At 44.8% G+C, this 19,014-nt stretch overlaps 1 protein-coding gene across 1 annotated transcript in view; it reads left to right on the top strand.

Moving 5' to 3' along the window:
- MRTFA (myocardin related transcription factor A) overlaps nt 1-19,014 on the top strand; it is a 101,034-nt gene that overhangs the window by 74,579 nt on the left and 7,441 nt on the right. Inside the window, exons 5-9 of the mRNA XM_032207809.1 lie at nt 798-863; nt 14,939-14,994; nt 16,467-16,542; nt 17,213-17,374; nt 18,816-18,991. Of these exons, the coding sequence (XP_032063700.1) occupies nt 798-863; nt 14,939-14,994; nt 16,467-16,542; nt 17,213-17,374; nt 18,816-18,991 (536 nt within the window). The remainder of the gene's footprint in view (nt 1-797; nt 864-14,938; nt 14,995-16,466; nt 16,543-17,212; nt 17,375-18,815; nt 18,992-19,014) is intronic.

Genomic DNA, 19,014 nt, shown 5'->3' on the forward strand with positions numbered 1-19,014 from the left:
AGGTCCCTTTCATATGGAAGTTGTCTTTGACTGTTCGTAAGAACGATCTCGAGAATTTTGCTTTGATTGTATAGTTTAAATGGAAACTGCTGTTCTAATCTTAATGTGGAAATAATCCAGTCATTTGCATTAGAAAAAAAAAAAGATAACTGTATTTCATACAGGTAACACATGCTCTATAGCACTCAAAGAAATTGGAGACATACTAGAGATAAGGGATCCCTTTTGCTGGGGAACAAGGACACTTGCAGATATGCCCATGATATTTCACTTTCATTACATGGTTCTGAAGGTGGAAGGATTTCAGTGCCAGGGAAGGCAGTCGGCCTTGTAATTTAGAGAAAGCTTAATGACCAGTGATTTTGTCATATCAATTTAATCTGTAATTAAAGTTTTGAGGAGTCATTAGCAGGTGGGGTGTCGCTGCTTTTCCTGGCGGCCTGTCAGACCAACGTTTCTCTCTGTTTGTTTTTGAATGCTAATGGCTTGAAAGAACTTGGAGCTGTAGAAAGAATTGAGAAACAGGCCCTGCTTTGCGGATTTTTATCACCCTGCCAAGACCCTTTGCAACTTCCTCTCCTTGTTGCCCGCAGCAGAATACGGAAACCTCGCCACTCACGGCCACTTCTGCAATTGCGTGCTGCAGGGGAGTTGGGTGGGAGGGAGGTCTTCTCGTCCTGCTGCTCACTACTGCCTTGGCGTCCAAAGGAGAGAAGAAGATGCGTTTGAAAATGTGTCCTCTGATGTTTCTCGCACTGATGGGTTTCTTTCTCTTCCCTCTCTCTGCTGTTGTGCAGTGCTGCAGTTGAAGCTCCAGCAGCGACGCACACGGGAGGAGCTGGTGAGCCAAGGGATCATGCCGCGTGAGTATCACTTAAACTCTTTCTCTTTTTGTTATTATGCTTGTTTTTTGAGTCGGGACTGGTTTCACAAATGATACGAAAGATCAAATTCTCCGTTCCTGGATGAAAAACATCATAGAGAAGAGCCCCACCCTGTTACACTCAACGTTGTCCTTCGGAGGCGTTGGTACTCTAGGTGTGGGGCCACCTCTGATACCAAGGAACAGAGTAATGGCTCCAAGCGTAACCGTACTCCAAAACAGCTTTTGAATTTGATCGTAGTGAAAAGTCTTCTGGAGACCATGCTATGTTTGAAGTGTCTGATATTCTTGACACATGCTGATAATCACTCTTTTAACAGGCTTCCTGCCTTTGCAGTTTCTGTTCTTGTTTGTCAGCTCTGCAGACCTCAGAGGCAGTTCTAACTTTGTATGTAACATATTCCATAAACCTGGTCAAAACTGGCAGCACTTACCAGATGTTAACCAAGGGACCATGTTTTATGTTTGTAGCTAGAACACGTAGCCAGCAAGGGACTTATGGGCATCAGCCAGTCCCCTTCTTGCAGGGCAAGACTAAGTCTGCAGAGCCAGAGAACATTAATATACGTGTCTGTGTAGACACATTGGATATCCCTTAATGCCAAGCTTTAGTAAATTCTCTGTCAGTTTAGCACTGGAGAAAAGATATTTTTTTTGTTTCCCACCCCCCACATGCACTTCTGAGCTGAATGACTTAGAGGTAATAACTCGAAGGAAGACCAAAGAGCAAGCATTTAAGAGTTCCTCTCAGTTTCACTTAACAGCTTCAATAGAAGGCAGAGGCTCAGGTAAATGTTTTCTTCTTTCAAAAACTTCCCTCCTCCCCCACTTCACACACCTTATTTGAACACAACGTAGTAATGAGTTTCTCGTTCCTTCTATTTTTGGGGTGCACACTGTAATATGACACAGTGATGTGACTTAGGCTTTGCTAATGTCATAAGGTTAGGCTGTCAGCTCTCTCTTTGAATGAAGAGAACCTGTCAGCACCCCTCTGTCAGCTGAAGTGGCTCTCTGGAAGGTAGTGACATGCTCAAGATGTTTCTGGGACCCCTATTTAAAATTCTATTACCAAATTAAAAAGGAAGGATTGACCTGTCTGGATGTAGTACATCACGCTTGTCTTATTTTCGCCTGGGGAATTCATATACATGTTTCTACAGAATACACTTACTTGCTTTTGGATGAAAGATTAGTGTCCCAGTGGCTGTGTGCTTTTGCTAATGTTTCCCAGAAGCAAATATTCCTGAATGTTCCTGACTTCTTTGTGGTCTTCTGCTGTAGGTGGATATGTATGCAAATCTGTATTAGGTTATGTTTCGTACTGGCTTTCTTCAAAGCGTGGCTGGCCAAACTTGTGATTCCCGAGAGGGGTCTGTTTTACAGGCCCTTTGAAAATGATGCCCTTTCAAGTAATTCAAGTAAGGCACCCAGAGTAATTAGTCAGTCTTAAATTTGCTTAAAATATAGCCTAAATAACGAGTCTTTGCAGACTTGTACCCTTCATTGCTTCATTTATGTCTCTTACGTGTGAATTTCATGACAGACCAAAGAAGAATGCTCAGTGAAATATCATTGCGAAAACATTGGCACCACATTAAAAGGTTCTTTCTTCAGTGAAGAAAAAACATTTGAGCAGATCTGCTCTAAACATGAGTTAAAATTATTCCTCTCCAAGCCATGGTATCATTTACCCATACCTGCCAACTGGAAATAACCACACATAGGGAAATGTTTAAACCATTATTTGTCTGGGCCGTTTTTAATGAGAAGATCAGATGTGAGACGAATTGTGATACTTAAAGCAAAATCCCATTTTTAACCTGAGAAGGACAGGAGATGACTAAGGGCCCTGTTCTTTCTGAAGGCATCTGAGTCACAACAGCTTTGCTCCTCCTTTCAGCTGTTCAGAATAGACATTTTACCTTTCCACTGAGAATGTGCAGGTCTCCTGTACTCTGTCATGTCTCTACCATGTAAACCCTGTCTGTGAAAGCATTTATGTACTTATCCTGTTCCGCTGTCATCTGCTGCTATACATAGCGATCGCGGACCCCATGTCTCCCTCTTGAGTTCGTTACTCAGGAAACCAGCCCTGCTCAGCCCTTTATCAGGATTTAACAAAAATTAAAAATGGGAATCCAGAGGATGATTTGGCGCCGAATGAAATGAGCTGGCGTGCTCTCTCCACGGGAAGTGCTGGTTGGCTTCTGGCCTGTATTTCCCATCTGGAGAGCCTTATCATGCTTGAAAGAACTGCAGTGGTTATGGGTGGACCTTCATTAGCATTATGGCTTGAGTCAGGAAAGTGCTTTTGAAGTCAAACTCCCGATTGCACGTGCCTGCTGTACCTTGCTTTGCACACAAAAAGCTCACAGAATTGGAGAGTTGTATTAAATTGGGGTGAAACTGAGCTGAAGAATATTCTGCTTACAGCTAATACTCATTTGGTCCATGGGACCAGACTAGGGCTCATCTGACACACCACCTCCTGTTTCACTTTCACATACAGAGTGTGGATGTTAGTTCCTCAGTATCAACTGTTTTTCTTGGCAGAGTTGCTCTTATTATGCTATCCCAGATGTTCACTCGGATTTAGCCTTTAATTCCGTTCAGTTCCTGGATCCCATCACCAAACAGACCTGCAGAAATCCGTGAACCAAGAATGGAGGAAGTAAAAGTTCTGGTTTTACATTAAAACCTATCTGTTGTGCAAGCTCACTTGAGTACTTCTGGTTCTCCTGAATGCAATACAATTCTTACGTGGTGTTTGGATTGAGTTTGTGAATTGTAAATAAGAAATTGTATTTCAGGCTTCCTTCCACACAAGGCTTTTGGACACTCTAAACCTGAGGAGTGGGAGAATGTGTGTTTGTAAAGGAGCTGATGCTCACAGTGAAGAGCCTGAAAGAGTCACCCTGTTCTGCTTTGCTTGTTTGAAATGGAGCAGGGAACTGCTTTCTTTGTTCCCATGTGGAATTTTGTTTATATGGTAGGGAGGAAAGGCAAACGTTTCAACAATCTTACACCAAGTACACTTAATCTTGCTTGAGTAACCTTTCCAGCCCACCAACCACCTACAGCAGGGCTACGCTTCACTAAAGAATTAGTGTATTGTAGATAGAAATAAAACATTTATAAGCAGTGACGGAGGACTCAAAATAATTTAGTTTAATGCTTCATTAATTCTTCTTGCTCCTCTGTTATCACTTTGCATAACCTTTTACTAGTAGCAGGATTCATTAGTTGAAGGTTAAAATTCTGCATTGCCTGTAGGAAGGAGGTGATAAGCAAGCCTTCATCTGCAGCTGACATGCCTGTGATTTGAGCTAGGACTATATCTAGAAACAAGGAGAGTTTTCATACTGATTCAAGTTTTGGCCTATTATTTGATAGTGCCAATAGAGAAGCTCTCTGACTATTTGCATTTTTTTTGGTAACTATGCAGAAGTGATTTTCTTATTCTCTAAAATGCAAACTAAACAAAAACTTCTTCAGTGCTCAACTGAACCCTGTCGTGCTGTAGCAGAACAGGCAGAAGCTGTCAGTGTCAAATTTAAGTCACAGCTATTGTAAGTTTTTGTTTTGTTTTGTTTTGTTAGAATTAAATGTCCAGTTTTCCACCCTCGAAAAGAATGTTTAGCACAACAGCTAATACTCATCTGAGCAGAAAAACACGTGGAAAGTATCTTCAACTATAATTTTAGGGGAAAGACATTTGGCCAGTATAGCAATATTCTGCTTTGCAAAACATGTTTTGCTTTTTCTGTTTGTTTTCTGCGCCTGTTTTAAAGCTTCACATGCCCCTTTTTTTATCAGCCGGGGACTGTGATCTTTGGCTTCTCTTTGCAGACACAAAATAGAGCCAATTAAGGCTTTCATGTGGCGCAGTCCTGCAGGGAAGCTGCCGTAGTGACCATTAGATTCACCAAGCAGATGAAGCAGAAGTTGAAAATTGTTTCCGGGGATGTGCTTTGTGTTGCTCTCCGCATTGCTTTGTGAATATCTGAAAGGTGATGGAGGCAGCCTTTGAAAAGGGCATTGTCTGAACTGAGAGCTAAGAGGAGGGGAGCTACAGCACAGGTAGAGAATTTCCATGTGCTTCTTTTTTGCTTCAGTGCATTTGCTGCTTCCCGGATTTGAGCCCACATGCAATTACTTTGGCTGTGTGTTTGGGTTCCAGAATGCCATGTACACAGCGTGTATGAATGTGTGTAGAAGGCAGGTGTAAAAAATAGAAAAGAACAAAATACTGCTGTCCTCTCCAGCACACAGTACTCAGCTCAAGTCCTTGTAAACTTTTTTCCTGCTGGCAATTTGGGGTTTTCATCCCATGAACCCTCTGAGCTAGTGCTTGCTTTGCTTTGGCAGTTCAGAGAATCAGAGAATCCTAGAATAGTTGGGGTTGGAAGGGACCTTAAAAACCATCTAATCCCAACCCCCTGCCATGGACAGGGACACCTCCCACCAGACCATGTTGCTCAAAGTCTCATCCAGCCTGGCCTTGGGCACCTCCAGGGATGGGGAACCCACAGCTTCTCTGGGCAGCCTGTGCCCCACAGCCCTCAGAGAAAAGAATTTCTTCCTAATGTCTCATCTAAATGCACCTGGCGTTACCTCTCTGCTGGGACCAGTACTGATTTACAGTACTTTGTCTTCTCTTGTCACAGCAACTGCTTAGTGCAAATCGCTTAATAATTGGAAATAGAGCTTCTCTTCACACTGAGCAGTTAGAAGATGGCAGTCAGGGTAGAATCCAGGAAGGCTGGAATTTGTGCTGTTTTTCTAATGTCTCTGTTTTTACAGGTTGCCATGCTGAGGTGATTGCATGCTGTAGGTTTGAGTTACCAACACTCCAGTGCAGTTTCCTACTTGGACATGCAGCCTGTTGGTTACCTGAGTGTGTTTTGGTATACGACATTGGTGAATCCTGTGCTGCCTACCGGCTTTCAGACTCTCCTGAGGAGGGTGTACTTTGACTCTCCTAAGGAGGGTGTACAAGAGACATTGCTCAGAATTAATTTAAAGGTGTTGCCAGTTGCTGGGGACACTTAGAAAGTGATTTTAAGATACAGAGCACAGGCTGTGTTTTGGCCTAAAGTAGGCCAGTCTAGGATACAGACCACATTTATGTTTTGGCCTATCAGTAGTCATGTGTGCAGAGCCTGTGCGAGGCCTTCTGCATCCGTTACAATAAAACAGTTGAGGTACTGATTTCAGTAAGCAAAATGTTTGCAGTTTTAAACCTGCAGCTTCTCAATGCCATGCACGGGGCAGTGGCTGAGGGAGGCCGGTCCTTTGGGGATGTTGTCAATTCCTGATTCCCGCTATGAACAATAGCTACGGTAGGCCATACTGACATGTTGTCAAAACAAACCAAAAACATCTGGCTTTTAGATTTGTTTAACTGTGTTAATTGCTAAATAGGATCGTCTGTTGATCCATGTCGAGGAAGGGAAAGGTAGTGAGCTGTTAGAGCACAGTTACCTAAACATGCTGCATTTTTCGCAACAGGAAGTGTTCTGCAGTCGTGTCGGCGACTTCAGGTGCAATTCGTAATGTCTCCACAACATTTCACCTTCTGCATCAAGGCCGTGATAGAAGATGAGCTGCTATGGCTGCCTGGAGTTTTATTAATTCAGGAGTGTTGATGTGTGGCTCAGAATCAATGTGTTATATTTGAATTGCAGAGAAACCGATTGCTTTAATCCCCCCAAAACACTCTTCCTGCCTCGAGTGTCTGTGCTGCGTAACGTGCTCCGGCATGCGCATGCTTCTTTACACATCAGGACTTCGAAGTGATGCTCCTTGTATTTTTGAAAGTGTATCTATAGTAACAACAATACAAATTTATACTTCCCTACCACCTGGTTTCTGCTGTTGTGCCCACTGCTGCTGCTTCTGTCCCACAAGGTATTTCCACAAACAAAACCAGCTGAAATTGTGCTTCATTTAGGATACCATTTAGGATAAGTAGTTAAAAACAAACATATGGTCTGTGATTATTGTTACTCACAGACTTTTTTAATAAAAAACCCAAACCCATCAAACTTTTAAGATATATATTTATATATTTAACTACTCCACTTCATCTCTTGTATTTCCTGGTTCATTGTGTATAGAATGACATCTCAAATAGAGAGGCTGCAGCACAACTTTTGCTCTGCTAGATGTCCTGCTCCGAGAGCAGAACTGGAGCTCTGAGCAGGTAGCGTAACACAAACAGAGCTGTGGAGGACACTTCCAGCTGTGTTTTCTGTTTGTGGCATCTCACACAGAAATCTGTAACTGTTTTTCTTTTAATTTGATTATCTACCTGCAGCTCGTCTCCTGGAAATTATTTGCTCGTTCTTTGACTTTGATCTCTTCTCTTGAAGCCCGATTTCAAAGGCCTGAGGCTTCATGTGGAGAAGGGAGTCTGTAGATTTCAGCTGAGGGCCTCGTTGCAAGAGGCCTAATAACAGCACCTGGCTTGTTCATGTTTTCAGATAGCTGTATGTGTTTGTTTTCCACGTGCTTGTATCATCTGTGATTAATAAGACATGGTTGGAGCAGGAAAGTTCATTGTGTTAGCCGTGGAAATGTGCTGTTTGTCCTCTCTGAAGTTGCAGAAAGAAAAGGCTGTGCTCAGGGTTTTGGCAGGCTGCATTTAGTCCCTGATCCCTGCAACAATAATGTATTTAGCTCTGCCGGTTGTTTGCAAGAGAAGCATAATAATTCAGGGGAGCAAAACTTGGTCTGCGATACAATTCTTTTTCCTTCACGTTCCCTGGAGTCTGTTTGGGCTTATTCTTGCTTGGAAGCTGGGAATGGTCTGTCCTGTTTCTTCTCACTGCCCCACATCTTGGCTCTCCATGAAGCTGTCAGAAGAGTTTGCAAAGGGGCGATTAACCATCCAACAAACAGGCGCTGAGTTTGGTGTAGGAATGGATCAATTGAGGGGTTCCCATTAGAAGTTCCTTATCTCCCTTTTCCTCTTGAGTTTGGAGGTGGAATGATAATAATTGCAGTGAAGCTTTCTATTACCTCCTTTATGTTTTCAGTTCAGGTATCAGCGATGTCTTTTGACTGCAGAATTACTGTGGATGCGCAGAGTGGGCTGTGCATTATCTCTATGTGCCTGCCCTAAGTGTTCTTGGACTTGAAGCTGTAGCAAGACACTCAGAGATCTGATAACTGTTACCATGGGTGACAATTTCCATTTTGCTCCTCCAGAGGGTGAGTCTTCTGAGAAATTACACAGATCTCTGACAGTTCAAATTAACTCCGCTTGGCCCTCGAAACTTCTTAGTGCTTTCTCTCAATTCTTGCACGCTGGCTGTGACAGGCAGGCTTGTCGCATTGCTGAAGCTAACAAAAATCTTAGATTTCAGCTGTATTTGAAAGGAGGCATGGCTGTGGTACAGCCAAAAGGCAGAGCTGGGGCAGGGTCCCGCAGTCCCACCCGCGTGGTGCTGTGATGCTCAGCCCCACCTCAGGGTGCTGAGGAGCAGGTTTGGGGGTCTCACAGGGCTTGGGGTGGCAGCAGGAGGCAGGACGTCTGCCTTCCACTACACATGGCCTGTCTTCTGCTGCCCCTTGGGATAGCTCAGTCACGGGAGTCTCCGTAACGCTGTGGCACCGTCACCATGCCGTGCTTTGGTGGTGGCTGAATTTTCTGAGTTTGTCATGCTTCTGGGCTTGAATAATCACAGTTCATTGATTGTGGCTTCTTTTTCCTAATCCTTAAATTGATGCTCAGATCTTAGCCTTAATCCAAGGGTTTTTATCCATGCCAGGGCTATGAAATCAGCAGGAATGATCAGGCTTGATCAGGTTTGTGTCCCAAACGGGAAATTCGCTGGAGCTACGTAAAAAGAAGAGTACTAGTGAAGATCTCTTTTCCATCACCTGTGTATTCCCACCTGTTTCATATTTCTACACCATCCTGCTCTCTGGTGCTGCCCCACTAGCAAGATGACAGCTCCTTCTGTGCTGGCGACCCAATTTTTGAATACTTTTGTCTTCTGTGCTTTGAGAAATGATTTTTGGAAGTGGGTTGAGGACAAATAGGAAGAAAGTGCCAACAGCCTTGATCTGTGGTTCAAAATATGTGTGTATTACCAAATGCCACGCAAAGTGCTACAGGGTGGGTGCCCCACCCTGAACTGACAGAGGAAGTCATGAGCGTATTTGCAGCTCTTTATCTCATCTTTTTACGAAAGCATATAGTAAACAAGAGAGAGAAACTAGAATTTGGTTCAGAGAGGAGGCGAAGAGCTGCAGTGGTAGGCCTTGCCTCTCTGAGTTATTCTGAAGTTGGTTTTGGACAGGACATGATCTTCTCTTTGTCATAACAAAGATTTTAATTTTCCTTCATGAGCTGATCTAAATGACAAGCAGGATACTTGATTCAGCCTTTCACATTTAGCTGTAGTTTTCCACAAACACTGCACGTTGTCTGACCAACTGATCTGCAGTTCAGGTATTGCCTATGAAGAACATTGCCTGTGCTGTCCGTGAAGTTCTCGATGCTGTGTGTGACCAAGGAAAGCTCCCTTGCTGTCTCTTCCCTGTGTACAGGTCTGATAGACAATTCCTATTCTGAAATCTTACCCGATTTCAGAAGGTTTTGCAGCCTCCCTAGACATCTGAGCTATGAGGATCTCTGAAGACCCTTTTGCATTATTTGGCTCCTTGCAAATCTTGGTGTCTTCCATCAACTGCAGAAGCAAATGCAGAGCGTGTGGCTTCTTTGACCTTCCTCTCCGAGGGGCTGGATCCTTCCATCCCCTTCCTCTGCCATGTTTCATTCTTAGAGCGGTTCTGATTCCACTTATTTCTCACACTGGGTAACAGGAACTCAAGTATCTTTATATGACTGTCCTTGAAAGCTTTGCAAGGCGTAAATTGGCTTTTGTATGCTGCAGGGTAAATAATCCCTGAGCAGAAAATGTTTGGACCATTTTGTCCAGCTTTTTGTTTCTGCTGTTACGTTGGAGATTTGGGCTGAGCCTTGGTTTCCCGAGTCACCTTCGTTACAGGCAGCACCACCTGGACACTTTGCAGTAGAATCTCCCTTCACTCACACATCGTCATCTTCAAAACATGACGTGGGCTGAGGGAACACTGAAGTTACGCACTGCAGTTTTGGATGCAGTTTCACAGGAATTAATACATCAGCTTGAAGCAAAGATGAGTGATTTCCATTGCTGTGCATTGTATGGAAAGGAATTTGTCATCGTAGATGCTCCGGTGTGGCTGCTGCCTCCCTTTGGGGGTCAGACGGAAGGCCAGCAGTTGCAGTGCCCTAGCTGCAACCATTTCTGCAGTAGGGTGGAGGCACGACGCAGTTGCATCACTCATCTCCAGAGAGCTTTCTCTTGGTAGCTGAGGGTGTGACCACAGAGATCGTAACGCTTCAGGAATCCTGTGAGGAAGCATCGTTGTCCACAAGTAGCAGAGAGAATGAAAAACTGGGATGTGTGTGGTAGGAACCTCAGGAGGTCCTTGCAAGCCAGCCCAGCGGCGGTAGGAAACTCGTGTCCTGCTGGCGGTCACCTAAAGCTGGTGCTTCTTCTCCTAGCAGTTGGTGCTGCAACTCGCCACGTGGCTGAGTGGGACAAAGCCCTGTACACCTCTGTCCCAAACACTTCTGGTGATGGTGGTATCCCTTTGATCCCTGCAGTAAGCCACGTGTAATGCCTGCTGCGTGGGACGTGGTGCTGAGAGCCGTTTCCTCCTTCAGGCTGTTCCCCAAGGTGCATGGGGCAGGCTGCAGGCTCTGGGGCCGTGCTTCAGCATCATGGGGGCTCCCGCTGCAGCACGGGCTTCAGCCCCAGCCGCTCCTTTCTGGCTTTGGCTGCCCGTGCAGCTTTTGCTCAGTCTTGCTGACACAATTATTTGTGGAGCTGGGCTGTAAATGAGCATACCGATCCAGGTTAAAATAACTCTTTCAAAACAACTGTGATCCGAGGCCACAAACTGTTGTGTCAGCATAACTGAGGGCTAGCGGGCTTTGTCCCAGGCCCAAGTGCAGGAGTGAGGGCAGAAAGTAGAAACTCCGTTTATTGGGGATGAAAATATCACAAATATATCACATACAGACAAAAGCACAAGGGCAGGCAAAGGTACACCGAACTGAAAGGAGGCCTGGTGGAAATTCCTTCTGCATTCTTCAATATCTCAGTACCAGAGAAATACAAATTTTCTATCAACAGCTAACGCTGCTATTGTAGTCTGTCGAGTTCTTCTTTCTTTGGCAGCACTGTGTGGTCTGCAGGGGCTCCCCCAAGTTTTGCAAGCAAAGCTAGTGAGGTTGGCCATGCAGTTAGCAGGGTCAGGATTCACACTGAGTTAAATAGCACCCCGTTTGGGGAGGGGCACGTGCCACAGGGAGGAGGCAGTCACCTTTTGGTGACAGACCCTAACGTCTGTGTCTGATACTATGCACTGCTTTCAGTAATTCTGTTTAAACAAGGGAATCATGTGTGTATTTTTTAAGCTGGCGGGTTAGGAAGCTGGGAGGAAGGCAGGATGGGGGGCTCACAATATTCTGGAGAAGCTGAGAAATGAAATGTTGGGGATGGGGAGAAAAACGCAGAATTCCTGCCTTTTGGTACATCCAGCCAGTGGCATGAACTGAGGATGGAGAATCCCGGCTGGAGAGCAGCTCCGCAGAAGAGGATCGGAGACCTTTCACGGTTTGTGAGCCAAGCACAAGTAAACAGTGTTACATGTTTTATGCACCCAAGAAAAGGCAAACAGCCTGACACGTGGAACTGAGAAGTCTTATTGAATAATCTTTAGCTCTCTGAAACACTGATAAAGCCTAGGCTGGAATATATACCCAATTTTGGGCACTGTACTTCAAGAAAAATGCAGATCAACTGGAAAAAGTCCAGAAGAGAGTAAACAAGCAAAGGTCTGGGAAATGTTATCTGTAAAGGAAGGATGAAATAACCGGCTTTGTTCATTTTATCCAGCAGAAGAGAGAACCTAAGTTTTCAAATATGTAGGGATAAATGCAAAGAGGAAGAAAATAGGTTGTTCTCTGTAATCATTGCAGGCAAGGCAAGGAATAATGAGTATAAATTGTAGGAAGGGAAATACAGTTTAGACATACAGAAAGGTTTTTCAGGTAGCAAGCTCTGGGATAATTTCTCTGCAATATAATGCTGCATTTTTTCATTAGTGGTCTTCAAGAACAGGATAGACAACCCGCCGTAAGGAACAGCCTAATATATTTTCTCCAACCCGTGCAGTCAGAAAGGATCAGATGCTAGGAGTTCCTTCACGTTGTGGGGTCCTATTTGCTGCTTCAGGTACCAGGGGCCGTGCATGCATGACCTGCTTTGGTGGCAGGAGCCCTGCCCCAGCCGGTGCTGGGCACCCTCTGCCTCCCAGCCTCAGTCTTCTGCAGAGAGAATTTTTTATTTTTTTGTCATTATTTTTTTTTCAAATTGCTCCAGTAAAATAGTCATCGTTACGTGGCCAGCAGAATGTGCAAGGCTTAGTTAACTTCAGACAGAGCGGGGTTTTACAACAGACACCCTCCTCTGACATGGCAGCCCCATCCTAGATTGCTGAGGGAAGCAGGGAAGGATTTGTGCCCTCTTGACATTTCCAGAGGTCAGATATGAAGTCCTCTGTCGTGTTGCCAGCACAGCGAGCTCCAGCCCCGTGCTTGTTTGCAGAGAGCTGGTCGTGAGAGACTGACATTGTTTTTGCAAGGGTCTTCCCGTAGCAGTTTTGCATTGCTTACTATTTAATGTGTATGGGATTTGGGGGAGGGGGGTTCTTTTTTTTTCCTTTGACTCGGGGATCCTTTTCGTCTTGGTTTTATTCTTCCTATTGAAGATTTTCCTGGACTACCTGTGAAATCAGCTGAACGCCTGCAGTTGACTTTCCTGAGCAGTTGCCATGGCCAGGGAAATGTCACTTAAAGTTCATGTCCTGCCTCACGCTGACGGCAGAGGTAGGAAGGGGAGAGCGAAGAATTACTGCCGTGCCGGCACATTCTAGGGGGAGAGGGATTTGGAGGACTCAAGAAGAGGCTTGCTGCGCTTGTTTCCAGCGTAGATTTTGATGGTGATTTATCTATCGCCCGGTATCTTTGCCCAGGATTGCCTGAGCTTAAGGAAGCTTTTACTTCACTTTTCCGTGATACGTGTACCACGAGAGAAATGTGTTCAAGCTCATGCATATATTCACAAGCAGTCCGTGGGGCTTGAGAAGAGCATTTCCCAGCGGGATTTGCTGCTTGTGGTCATGACAATGCGGTGGCCATACTGCGCGGCTGTTCATGTCTCAGCTGGCCAGTGCATTTTTTTCTTTATGTTATTTTTTTCAGTTATTGCAAAACCATCTCTCTGCCCGTACATTACTTATCCCAAAGTGCAATCAGAGCACTCCCATTTGCCAGCTTGCATAACTTTCTCTGGTGATTTCTCCCGGCTTGTGTGAAATTCGATTGTATGAAACCATCTTTAATCTGAACAGGAACTGTTTTGCCCCAGCAGTTGTATACTCACTATGGTTAGTGCTCAGTTGTTGCTTACTTACTCTACAAATTACTCTTCATTCACTGCTGTAGCCTGAATCTCATTATGGGGCACCGGTGTGCTCATAATTCCTAGCATATTGACTAACTTGTGCTTTTTACTCTGTATTTGTAAATGTAGAGGGACTCTGCCTATATTTCACAGGAGGTATTTCTGTCTTAACATTTTGTCTTTGTTGGCTCTGCATTTTATTCCGTAGGAAAGTTCAGAAGCTTACGCATGCATTGGAAGTAGCTTCCTGCATTGCATCTAAGCAAGCTTTTTAATTTTTGAATAGCATTTTGATATTTCATTATTAAGTTACATTTGAGAAATATTTTAATCATTGGTCTCAAGTGAAAAAGAGTACAAGGAGACCGTATTTTGGAGGATGTGCGTGCAACACCTCGGAGTTACTGACTACACAAGTTGAGATTTCTGGCTTCAAAAGCCTTGCAACTTGCCTTTAAAGCTGAAGGATTTTTTAACATTGGTGCTTATCTTGATGGTAATTTAGAAACTCCATCGAGCAGTTTTAAATATAAATACTTCCTAAATATGAAAGGAAATGAGTTCTGTGCCCTTCAGGCAGTTCTGAATACAAGCTACAATGCAATTGTTGTAGCAAGCAAGCGGCTCGTGGATTTGGGAAACCATGAGGAGCAAGTGACGCTTCTCAGTGCTGAGTTAGGAGTAATGTCACCCCCTTTCTCCAGTTTTACCGTGGGACGTGAGCTTTGTGTGCTGCAGGGGAGCCAGGCAGAGCGAGAGATTCCTCCAGGGTTAGTACGGTCCTGGACAGCAGAGGATCGGTTTCTTAAAACCTGATCCATTTTGGCTCTGCTCTTTTACTAGGCCTGAGGGGGCGAGGAGGTCTGCTGTTAATTCCTCAAGTCTTGGTTATCTGTCAGCAGGCAGATATACTTTCCTGTCCAAGTGTTCCCGTTGTCCTGCTAGTTTCTGTTACACAGAATATATACGTCCTGCTGGGGACCTACAGAATTTGTGACCAGCCCTTGCCTGTACACAAAGCACAGGTGCAGATTAATGAAAGACTTGCAGCTTCCTATGACATTACAAGGTAGTAAAGAGGATTTGCAGTTCATTAGGATCCTCCCCCATCCTTCCAACCATTTCACGTATCTCTTCAGTGTTTTGGTGCTGTTCTCTTATTTAAGGGTCCGGGGTGTTTTACGCCATGCTGAAACTTGGGAAAGGCATTTGCTGGGGGGAGATTTTTGCCTTGTGTTCATGGCCCCCACTTGGTGAACAGCGGTTAGCTCTCCTAGAAGTGGAGCCCAAATTATTCTCTTCAGTAGCCCACAGAAAATCCAGCTCCTGTAGCTCCTTTGCTGTCAAGCAGAGCATGTCAGTTCACATTGCTTTATACCAGCTGGAGATCTGGTCCAGCGTGTTGACAGATGCAGGGGGCAGTTGCTGTGGTGTATTTGTTAATTTAGTTGGCCTGAAAGGACATGTGGTGAGAAAACTTCTTCATTCTTACTCATTCTCTTTTTTTTTTTTTTCTCAACAGCTCTGAAAAGTCCAGCTGCATTTCATGAACAGAGAAGGAGTTTGGAGCGGGCCAGGGTAAGATGCAATATGCTCTTCGAGGTTTTAGGGAAGTCAGGAGGAGTATGTCTCGTATTTTGGGCATCCTGTAGCTGTTGATGTGATGCAGAAGGAAGTCCTTCATGCTCTGGATGTAACACAATGCTGTGCAGACACGGATGTATAGGATGGGCTGTTCTTCAGCTTCTGTGTGGTGGTGGTTACCCCTCAGTCAACTAGTTGTGCCTGAAAGCCATTGGATTTTTCCTGTAGGTCCATAATATTCTTCTTCCCCACCACCCAGTTACTTTACATTGTTATTTATGTCATATTATGCTGTATTATGTTATGTAAACTTAATTGAGAAGATCCCAACACTGAAGTCACACCCACTTCTGGCTCTGTCGAAAGAGGAAGCCAGGCCTGAGCCAGGCCTCACACTTCGTGTTGCACCTTTGCTAACTGGGGGTTTCTTGATTTCTGTTCCTCAGAAGGTCTCTGGGGACAGTGGTTTGTTGTTTTTTTTTCTGATTGGCCTACAGGGGAAATAAAAACTCGTATGACTCTGGGCTAAGTTCTGTTTTAAAAGTGAAAGCAACATAAGACTAAAGAACAGCTGTGATGAAAACCTGTCAGACAGCGTTGCCACTTTAAACTTGATGGAAAGCTTGGAACAACGAGTTTTGCATTACGACCAGTGTCCCAAAGGCTTTATTTCTTCTTCCTCATTTAATAAAACCTTCTTACCAAGCTAATATTTTGGTGTGGGCAACCGAGCAAGTATGGTGCAGTTTTCTGACTGGCTTCCATATGAATTTCCTGTAAGGCCCATTCGGCTGGGCAGTACTCAGCAGTCTGTTTGCCTCTGCTCCCAGATTCCCATTGCTGGATGTGTGCAGGGTAACAGGCTCAGCCCGGGCAGGGTCATCTCCGTGCATTGCTCTGTAGCACGTTCTCCAAAGACAGAGCTAAAAGCAGCTCTGGAAATGAAATGGGTCTTGTCATAGCATTTAGATTTTGCCTGCCAAGGGAGTGCATGGGGTCTTTAGCTTAACAAACAGCTTATCCTGAAACAAAGAAGATTATGCCCAAACCACAAGTCGGCATCAAATGCCAGCAGTATATGAAAGTCTGCTGTGAACATTGGAACCAACATGTCTGTCCTTTAATGCGAAAAGAAATGTCTTGCGTTTCACCCTGACACGTTAGTGGTTTTGCATAAAAAGCAAAAAGAGGGCTTCGGGTCCTGAGGAAGTCCTTTCCAGTTTCTGTTCCACAGGGCAGCAGAACACTCTTACACTGAGGGGATGTCCAGTGGGAGGTCATCTTCAGAATAAACTCACTCTGTGGGTGCCTTGGGACAGAAAATAATGTCCCTTCACTGGTCAGTGTTTACTGAGATCTCAGAAGCAACTAAGGATGGTTGTTTCTCTTGGTTGTGCTGTCCCAAGATCACCTCACTCCTGTGCCTGATCAACTAAAACTGGTTTTGCTTTTCTGTTTTGCTACAGACAGAGGACTATCTGAAACGGAAAATCCGGTCCAGGCCAGAGAGATCGGAGCTGGTTAGGATGCACATTCTGGAAGGTATGGCACACATGAAACAGAAGGACATCAACCACAAACATTGTCTTAACTACTTGTTTAGTAGCTTTCTGTATTGACTCTGGACCCCCAAATCTTTCCTGTAGTCGGGAGTTGGCAGAAGATCATGATTTCTTGGGAGGGATCCAACAACCTTTGCATGGAGATTCTCAGAAAAATCTGTTAGGTAAACTCAAATTGTGCAGTTTTGTGCAGCTGAAATGAAATGGAATTGGTAGGGATTGCTCTTCTAACGGAAGACACTGTAAAATATCCAGAGTGGGAGTAAGGCAGATCTGATCTAATTAATATGCACCTCAGTTTCAGAGAGGGAGTACTACCCTACTGCTGAGTGCCACATCTTTGGACACACCTGAAAGGGAAAAGGTGAATGAGAATCAGGTGACATTAGTTTGGGAGCAGTGAATTTGTCCTGTTCTAGAGTCACGGAAGCTACTGTAGCATCTTTATAACTTCAGTATATGTAATATCTGTAATATATCTGTAACATCTTTACACTGTGTAGTTATCTAGCATTATCTGCAATTATTTTCCTGTGCAGCTATCTATCAGTGTCTACAGTTACCTTTCTGAACAGAAGTCAAATACTGCTAAAGTGCATAGGTTGACCGTTGCTGGACTGATGCCATTTTATTTACTTTCCCCTGAACAGAGACCTCGGCCGAACCCTCCTTGCAGGCTAAGCAGCTGAAGCTAAAGAGAGCCAGGCTGGCAGATGACCTCAATGAGAAGATAGCGCAGAGGCCAGGCCCCATGGAGCTGGTGGAGAAGAACATCTTGCCTGTGGAATCCAGCCTGAAGGAAGCCATTATAGGTGAGGCCAGAAGAGGATCTTTGTGGAAGGCGTTGCCCACACGTGGCTATGATTTCCTGTCATTTCACCTGCCTGCTTAAGGGAGTGCGAGCCCATCGTTGGCCTTGTTTTCCTGTTGCAGAATCGCAGCCTTTTAGCCCCCAGGATTCTGAAAAACAAAACTCCCTCTGGCACAGATAGTAGTACAGAGTCATTAAATTATGTGTGTGGACATTAAATTATGAGTGTGGACATCCTGGAATAATATGAAAGTCTTTGCATACCCTGAAGGCTTGAAAGACTGCTGTAGCTTGCATTCCCTGGATTCTCTCCTTAAAAATCTCTCTGGGTATAACACATCAGCAACCTTGGTCAGGGAGAACCCACTGACGGACTCAGATCAGGGAGAGGAGACAGAATATAAACAGGTGTGATGAAACAAAAGCTGTCTGTGAACTTACAAACTTCAGAGAATTCAACCCCTTTAAAAATAAACCAGAACAGATGTAAATCATGCCAGCGCCATTCCAAGGGCTGAAAGGAATGCTGAGGAGTAGCCTGCCCACTGCCTCAGCAGTGCTCTTTCCCATTTCCCCTGGGCTGAGCAGTCTGCGTGTGTCTGTGGTTATTCGTCCCCTCAAACACACACAGCTACTTTAAAGACAAATGGGACACAACTGTGAGCAAGGCCACATACTTAGCATGAAAAACAAAAAGGACAGTGCTGTGGGAGAGCCTGGCTTCACTGCTGCAGAAGAAATAACTGTAGAAGAGAAAGAGTGAATTTGTGAACTGGAGTGTTAAGAGATGTGGCTTGCTTCTGACTTTGAGAATATCACATCTCCCTGGATTTCAGTTGTTCTTGTGTTAGGTGCGAAAGATTCCTGCTTACCAGGTTTATTTTGAGATAAATTGCTGCTTGTGGGACATGCAGGCAGGCAGAACTGCTAACAGCACTCAGGGCCACCTCTTAATCCATAGCCCTTGCTGCTTGTAAGACTGGAGAACAATTTGGGATTCTGTCTTGAAGAGTGATTCTATCTTCCACCACCTAGGATGAACACCAAAGAAACCATGACTCGGCCTTAAACTGCCTGCCTGACTTTTTTCCGTGGTGCTGAATGATCAGCAAGTAGGCTGATTGTTTGCTGATCCCACGGTTCTGGGTTTGGGCAGGGTTAAGTTGCTGATGTTGTACTTCCTGATCTTGTCTTGCTGGTTCACCCCAGCATCGTTTTATTCTACTGATAGCATCGTTTTGTTCTACTGATAGCAGAGACGAATGTAAACACTTCAGATGGATCCACGCTGGGCTTCATTCTCTCATTTTTAGCTGTTGCTTTAAGCACTGCTCAGACACAAGTCTCTCCATGCCTTCAATATCTTTATGAAACATCTAGGGGCAAGTGAGATAATTCCTTAATTCTCTTTTGAAGCCCACAGCTGGTGTTTGTCTTTTCAGTTGGACAGGTGAACTACCCAAAGGTTGCAGACAACTCCTCCTTTGACGAGGACAGCAGTGATGCCCTCTCCCCCGAACAGCCAGCCAGCCATGAGTCCCAGGGGTCTGTCCCATCGCCGATGGACTCCCGGATTTGTGAGCCTCTCCCTAGCACCACTGGCACATCACTAGCTCAGGTGAGGACGGGGGGGCCTCCTGC

This window comes from Aythya fuligula, chromosome 1 (assembly GCF_009819795.1).
Source record: "Aythya fuligula isolate bAytFul2 chromosome 1, bAytFul2.pri, whole genome shotgun sequence".
Taxonomy (NCBI): Eukaryota; Metazoa; Chordata; class Aves; order Anseriformes; family Anatidae; genus Aythya; species Aythya fuligula.